The following is a 7,489-nucleotide window of genomic DNA, read 5'->3' as shown; positions in this document are numbered from 1 at the left end:
ACCAGAACCACAGCACCACCTGGAGGCTGATATCTGGACCTAATCTCCAGGTTCTGGTCCAGTAAAGTCCATTATTCTGATGAGGTTCTGAGACCTCTGCCTGGTTCTGTTTCTGGTGCGGTTCTGGTGAGGAGGAGAGGAAGTGATGTCAGATTTCCTGGTGCTCCCACTGGCTCGCCTCAGTGGACCAAACAGCATCGCTGCTCTGACTGGAAGCTCCTGATTGGTCTGCTGGAGCTTTGCTGGAACCAGAACTTCCTGCTGATGCAGAAGGATTTCCTGGTGGAACAGAACCTGATCTGGGCCTGACTAAGTCCTGACTGTCCCAGTGTATCTGGTCAGGCATCAGCAGACTTTGAACCCAGTGAACCAGATCGATGAAGCCTGAAAGAGGGAGGTGTTGGGTTCAGACTGGATCGGGTTCTGACCGGATTGACCAGAACCTTCCTGTTCTCAGATTCCCGCTGACTGAAATTGGAGAAGATCAGATCTCCATCTGCCGAGTCGGCGGTTCAGTTGGTTCTGATCCGAGAAGGTTGGTCAGAGGTCTGAGCTGAGATCTGAGGGGTTTCCCACCCCGGTCCTCAGGGCCAGCTCTTCCAGTGATGACATCATTTCCTCAGTCTCCAGGAGCTGCAGGGAAACGTCTCAACATGGAGGACAGGAGCCCCTGAGGACCGGAGTGGGAGACCCCTGATGTAGAACCAGGCTGCTGCAGGGACCAGTGTGACCACAGGGTGGCGTAGTTCAGCCGCTTGGTGGAACCAGCTCACTGCAATGGTCTGTTTCCGGGTTCTGGTCTGGTTCCGATCGGGTTCTGGTTGATGTTCTGATCTGGTTCTGGTTGATGTTCTGGTCGGGTTCCGATCGGGTTCAGGTCTGGTTCCGATCGGGTTCTGGTTGATGTTCTGATCTGGTTCTGGTTGATGTTCTGATCTGGTTATGGACAGGTTCTGATCGGGTTCCGATTTGGTTCTGGTCAGTGTTCTGGTCGGGTTCCGATCGGGTTCAGGTCTGGTTCTGGCTGGTGTCCTGATTGAGTTCTGGTCTGGTTCTGGTTGGTGTTCTGATCAGGTTCTGGTCGGGTTCTGTTGCAGTCGGACACAGAGTTCTGGGACAAGATGCAGGCGGAGTGGGAGGAGCTTGCTCGCAGGAACTGGCTGGAGGAGGCGGCGAGCCAGCAGAAGCCGGCCCCGCCCCCCGTCTCACCTGTGGAGAAGGTAACGCCCTGATGATGTCACCTTGTTTTCTCCTGCAGCTTCCCAGCATGCATCACTGCCATGATCTGGAGTTAATCTACAGCTTTAGTCCAGCAGCTTCCATCCAGACGGCCAGCGGCCCTAATCCTCTAATCCTGTCATGGCTCAGGGTTACGTCACCATGGCAACCGAGGTGACGTGGTCTAATCAGACTTCCACTAACATCCTGCAGATGTTTCACAATAAAAGCTCACCTGCAGAAAGGCTTTTATTTTGCAACATCAGGAGGATGGAGGCTAGTTTTGATGGGGTCATACAGGAAGTACCACCACAGGGCGGTACTTCCTGCTGACCTCTATGGTTCTGCAGGGCGGTACTTCCTGTTGACCTCTATGGTTCTGCAGGGCGGTACTTCCTGTTGACCTCTATGGTTCTGCAGGGCGGTACTTCCTGTTGACCTCTGTGGTTCTGCAGGGCGGTACTTCCTGTTGACCTCTGTGGTTCTGCAGGGCGGTACTTCCTGTTGACCTCTGGTTCTGCAGGGTTACTACTTCAGCGCCACCAACCCGTACCTTGACTGGCCCAACGCCTTCGCTGAGGGTCAGGAGAAAGCTGGAGAGGGAGACCTGAACGCTGCCGTCCTGCTGCTGGAGGCCGCCATCTTGCAGGACCCCAGTGACGCCGAGGTGACCCGTTGGTTGGGTTCTGTCGCCTTCCAGTCTCTGACCATTGACCAGTGACCGTTTCCTGTTGCAGGCGTGGCAGATGCTGGGAACGACTCAGGCTGAGAACGAGAACGAACAAGCCGCCATCGCCTCGCTGCAGAGGTCAGACCAGCTTCCTGTCTGATCTGTTCAGCTCTGATGAAGGTCACTAACTGCTCACCTGCTGCAGGTGTCTGGAGCTCCGCCCCAACAACCTGCCGGCTCTCATGGCGCTCGCCGCCAGCCTCACCAACAGCAGCCAGCTGCCGGAGGCCTGCGACGCTCTGCGCCACTGGATCGGCCACAACCACAAATACCGACACCTGGTCCAGAGCAGGAGTCCGCTACAGGGTTCCCCAGCCACACCACGCAGGGGCCCCAGCTGCTCCATACCTGCAAGGTAACGAAACACCTGAGCTGGACGTCAGCGTGACGGCCCGGAGGAGTCCGGTTGGCCGGGGTCATCGGTACCAAAAGCGACTCCGAATGTCCAAGGAGGAATCTGGAGATGCAATCAGCAGGTGGCGCTACGTAAATAAAGCCAATGTTTTTCTTTCAGCTCGGCGCTGCAGGAAGTTCTGCTGCTCTTCCAGGAAGCGGCGCAGCTGAACGTGGATAACGTGGATCCGGACCTGCAGACCGGACTCGGAGTTCTGTACAACCTGAGCTCAGAGTTTGACCGGGCGGTGGAGGCGTTCAGCGCTGCGCTGTCCGTCAGACCGCAGGTAGCACCGCTGCTGGTTCTGGTTCTGGTGGGGCTCCAGCAGGCTGGTGATGTCATGATGACCTCACTTCCTGTGTCCGTCTCAGGACTACTTGCTGTGGAACCGGCTGGGAGCGACGCTGGCTAACGGCAGCCGCAGCGCCGAGGCGGTGGAGGCGTACAGCCGCGCGCTGGAGCTGCGGCCCGGCTTCATCCGCTCCCGATACAACCTGGGCATCAGCTGCATCAACCTGGGCACGCTCAGGTACCGCCGCCCCGGCAACCCGCTTGCTGGGACAAAGGCTTGTTTATGACTCGGTTCTGGTTCTGGTTCTGCAGGGAGGCTGTCAGTAACTTCGTCACGGCTCTGAAGCAGCAGAGGTGCAGCCAGGGCTGCAGCCAGCTGCAGATGTCCACCAACATCTGGGCCGCCCTGCGGATCACCGTCTCCATGATGGACGACCCCGGGCTGGACCGGGCCGCCAGCCTGGGGGACCTGGACCTGCTGATCAGAACCCTGGAGGGCGGAGACCTGTGACCGGGTCAGAGGTCACAGGAGAACGCTGCTGCACCTGAAGCACAACCCTTTAACCTGGAGGACCTTCTGCTGGAGCTCCGCCCCCTGACCTCTGACCTCTCAGCAGAGCTATTTTCTCTCCTTCTGTATCTAAATGTCAGAAGAAGTCCTGCGCCTTCAGCCTGACCTCTGACCCCGTCAGCAGCTGCAGCTCCAAGCTGAGCGGATTGTAGCGCAGACGTGGGATCAGAACGAAGAAGAGTTTGTATTAATAGCAGTGGTGTTTAGTACGGAGGCCTGTGGGGGACATGGGGACGTTTTCTTTTGCGTCTTACTCTCTGCTCTAATCTGAGGCTTTCAGGAGGTTTTTCCATGTTTCTTAATTTCTCCATGTGAAATATCTGAAGTTTTATATCTTTTTCTTTAGGGTAGAAATGAATCACAAACCTGTGATATAAACAGAAACTTCCTACAAGAAGAAAAATAATAAAAATACATCCAAACTATCTGGACTATTTCTGAGTCGATAATAAATCATCTGACAGTTTAGTCTGTTGTTGGTCTGAACGGTTAAAGTTTCCATCCCAACCTGCTCAATCAGACATAAACATGAACTGAATGAATCCATTTTCAGAGTTAAGAATAAACACGTTTTCAGCGAGGCTCTTTATTTGACCATATTAAATTACTGACTGAAAACAAAATAGACCAGGAAATACTGCAGTAATGTTTCTGAGGGGGAAACTTTTCCCCATGACCCCCAGAGGCCTCCGTAGTTTAATCAATATTTATTAATGTTTGAATATTAACGTCTGTCTGAGCTGCAGAGCGAGTCAGGAGGTTGTACTGAGTCACCAAAATAAAAGCTCAGGTGACAACAAAAGGGGCGGGGCCTAATCTGCAGGTAAATACATAAATAATACTCAGTGAAACTATTAAGTTATATTATCCGCATCAGTATTTCTCCTCAGGGAGTCGGAGGATCTGATCTGAGGTGCTCTGTGTTTTACCTTCCTATATTCATATCTAAAGACTATTTTAATCAGTGACAAGGCTTTTTAATAAACTCATAGCTGAACCCAGAGGTCAGAGGTCAGCCATCTCTCCATACAGACACAGATATTTGGCCCCCGAAACTAAACTAGGAAACCAGTTTGGTTCCTGTTGCCAAGTTTCCAAAATTTACTTTAGCAAAGTTTTATTTCTTATTCCTTTAAATGTAATTTTCATTTTCTCCTAATGAGGGCGCTGTATTTGAGTCTGTCATTTGTTTTTATGGTTTTTAAAATGCTAGTGTTGAGCACTGTTGCACTTCTAATCCTGTTTTATTCGTTTTTATTGTGTTTGAGACACTTCACACAAAAAACCTATTAATCTGTATTAAAGACAATAATCAGTTCAGTGTTTATTATTCCCATTCATTTTACTTCCATCATCATCTGGACTCAAAGATCGGTTCATTTCCACCAACCAATCAGAGCCGAGATGAGACCTGCTGAACGCAGTCGCCATGGAGACGCCAGCAGGTGACGCCAACATTATCAGACCCCCATCACAGTCCCTACATGACAGCATCACCCCTAGCAACGGGGTCACAACACATAGCAACGGGGGTCACCGACACATAGCAACGGGGTCACCGACACATAGCAATGGGGGTCACGACACCTAGCAACGGGGGTCACCACACCTAGCAACGGGGGTCACCACACCTAGCAACGGGGTCACCGACACATAGCAAGGGGGTCACCACCCCTAGCAATGGGGGTCACGACACCTAGCAACGGGGGTCACCACCCCTAGCAACGGGGGTCACCACACCTAGCAACGGGGTCACCGACACATAGCAACGGGGTCACCACCCCTAGCAACGGGGGTCACGACACATAGCAACGGGGCCACCGACGCATAGCAACGGGGTCACCGATGCATAGCAACGGGATCACCGACACATAGCAACGGGGGTCACGACACATAGCAACGGGGTCACTGACACCTCCAGCCTCCGATTGGCTCTCAGCAGCGAGACCTGGTCTTCTACATCCAATTAATTGACCGACCGACTCATCCATCCATCCATCCATCCATCCATGGCGGTTCCATCAGGTTCTGTTAGAACGTCTCTCAGCCAGTAATATTCATAGTTTCCATGAATCCAGATTTCTGTATTAAATGTTTTTATTAGCTGAAGCAGAAAATCGTTTTCATTAACAGAACAAAGGCTTTTAAACATTTCAGTTGGTACTGGCTAATGCAGCTTGGTTCTGGACCGGGTCGGGGAGAACATGCAGACCACCGGATTCACACCCAGAACCTCATTGCAGCGAGGCATCAGGTCTCTGATGAACCTGACTGCAAGCTGCAGAGGTCAGAGGTCACAAGAACATCTGGTGGAGGCGGAGCTTCACCTCAAACAGCTGGAAGGTCACGGATCAGAACCAGATGAACCCGATCGAGATCAGAACCAAACCCTGGTACCACCTCAGTCTGCCCACTGCTGGCCAACACCGGGACAGGCAGAACCACCCTCCTCCGGTCCGGTTCTGGTCGGAGCAGGTGGAACCAAACCGCCGCTGCTTCAGTCTGCAGCCTGCAGGTAGCGAGCAGAGAAGGCCTCCAGCTGGGTCTCCAGCTCCGTGGCCCGGTTCCTGGAAGCAGAACCAGAGCAGGTTCTAATCAGGTTTGGTCCAACCAGACCCTTTTGGATCCAAGTCCAGTTATCAGAACTATCAGAATCATTTCTTTGTTGCATTGCCAATTGAGCCACTGGAGTTTCAGGATGACGGACATTTTTCAAGATGGCTGTCGTTTTTGAGCCTTTCAAACCAGTTATTACTGTAAAACGTTTGACATTTTTAGGATGAACTTTGTGTCGCATCATGTTTTCCACTTCCTGTTCATGTGATGTTAAGCTATGATTTGCAGCAGAATCAGAAACGGAGAACGTTGCAGTTAGCGAGTCTCAGACTAGCCGTCAGCTGGAAGGAGATGAAGATGAGAAACAGCAGAGCTAATGGTTAGCGCTAGCTTGATATCATTTTTCATGTGTTTAGCAATTCAGCGTTAGCAGAGCTAACATTCTTGTTTAGTGAGTTAGCGGTTAGCAGCATTAACTTGTTGGTTAGCTGTGCCCAACAATGGCAACAACAGCAGCTGATTTTACTGCAAACATTCTCCATGACAACCATGGCAGCCATTTTGAAAACTGTACACCTGAGAAAGCAAACATAAGATCAACCACATCTGTAAGGTTTCTGTGGTTCAAAACATAGTTTTCACTTCCTGCCCTCTGCGGTCTGCCCTGCTCCTGACCTTTGACCTCTGCTGTCTTTTCTGGATTCTCTCTCATCCTGAACTGTAAATCATGGACCTGGGGCCTCATGTCTAAAAGCTGCGCACAATAAAATGTGTGGCGCCATATTTTATGCACAAGTCGGCATGTATAAAAATTAACTTTGCGTCAGTTTGTGTAAATATACACACACTTTTGACCTGCCGTAAAAATATGCGGCAGCCATGCAAACTTTATGAACATTATCAAACTACAAAGTGACAAAACTCACCTAAATACACAGAGACCTGACGACATTCAGTTATTTAGACCAAGAAGCATCAGACACGATGATTTTAACATTTCATTGTTTAAACGATGAAGCTAAACCGCATTTATCCTCAGACAATAACCTAACACACACACAAAATAAATAAAATAAAAATAAAGGATGTGAAAACCTCGCTCCAATGTAAGTAGTTATTTTCCTCAAAGATGAAACGCATCGGTCTGAATGGTTATGGGCTCATTTCATTCTCACTAAAAAAGAAAGACACCAGGGCAGGTAAAGCGAGCGCCCCTCACCTGAAGGCCTTGGACTTCCTCTGGGTCGCCTCCAGCCTCTGGATCCTGCAGGTGAGCTGCCTGATCCGTCCCTCCAGCTCCGCCTCACTCAGGTCCACTCTCTGGGTCAGGCGGCTAAAGGTGGAGGTCAGCTCCCTCACAGAGAAAAAACATGGCCGCCATCAGAACCGCCAGCAGAACTGCCGGCGGGTTCCGTAGGGGCGGGGCTTACTTGAACACCTGCTGGCTGCAGGTGGAGCTGGTGACGGGGACGACAGCGCGGAGGCGGAAGGCGGCGAACTCTGTGAACTGCTGCTTCAGAGCGCGCTCCTGGCTGGAGGCCGTCCAGGTGAGTCTCTCATACAGGTAGAGCAAACCGTAGAGGGAGACGGACAGGGCAACGACCCGCCAGCCCACCGAGCGCCACACCTGGACACACACCGCAGCTAGGACACACACACACCTGGACACACACCGCAGCTAGGACACACACACACCTGGACACACACCGCAGCTAGGACACACACACAC

General features: G+C 51.7%; 2 protein-coding genes across 3 annotated transcripts in view; one reads left to right on the top strand and one right to left on the bottom strand.

Moving 5' to 3' along the window:
- LOC103131100 (PEX5-related protein-like) overlaps positions 1–4,522 on the top strand; it is a 15,038-nt gene extending 10,516 nt beyond the window's left edge. Inside the window, exons 7-13 of the mRNA XM_007542670.2 lie at positions 1,098–1,220; positions 1,742–1,885; positions 1,956–2,026; positions 2,094–2,303; positions 2,463–2,628; positions 2,714–2,871; positions 2,946–4,522. Coding sequence (XP_007542732.1) covers positions 1,098–1,220; positions 1,742–1,885; positions 1,956–2,026; positions 2,094–2,303; positions 2,463–2,628; positions 2,714–2,871; positions 2,946–3,144 — 1,071 coding nt within the window. The 3' untranslated portion in view covers positions 3,145–4,522. The remainder of the gene's footprint in view (positions 1–1,097; positions 1,221–1,741; positions 1,886–1,955; positions 2,027–2,093; positions 2,304–2,462; positions 2,629–2,713; positions 2,872–2,945) is intronic.
- A 761-nt stretch (positions 4,523–5,283) lies between these two features.
- The window catches only part of LOC103131099 (mitofusin-1-like), an 11,619-nt gene continuing 9,413 nt past the window's right edge, over positions 5,284–7,489 (bottom strand). For both annotated transcript variants that reach the window (XM_007542669.2, XM_016666393.1), the window contains 3 exons: positions 7,191–7,387; positions 6,980–7,114; positions 5,284–5,771 (listed from right to left, as the gene is read on the bottom strand). In XM_007542669.2, the coding sequence (XP_007542731.1) occupies positions 5,702–5,771; positions 6,980–7,114; positions 7,191–7,387 (402 nt within the window). In that variant the 3' untranslated portion in view covers positions 5,284–5,701. The remainder of the gene's footprint in view (positions 5,772–6,979; positions 7,115–7,190; positions 7,388–7,489) is intronic.

This window comes from Poecilia formosa, unplaced genomic scaffold (assembly GCF_000485575.1).
Source record: "Poecilia formosa unplaced genomic scaffold, Poecilia_formosa-5.1.2 Scaffold718, whole genome shotgun sequence".
Lineage (NCBI taxonomy): Eukaryota > Metazoa > Chordata > Actinopteri > Cyprinodontiformes > Poeciliidae > Poecilia > Poecilia formosa.
Note: the sequence above shows the minus strand (reverse complement) of the source record. Positions and strands in the feature narration are given on the sequence as shown.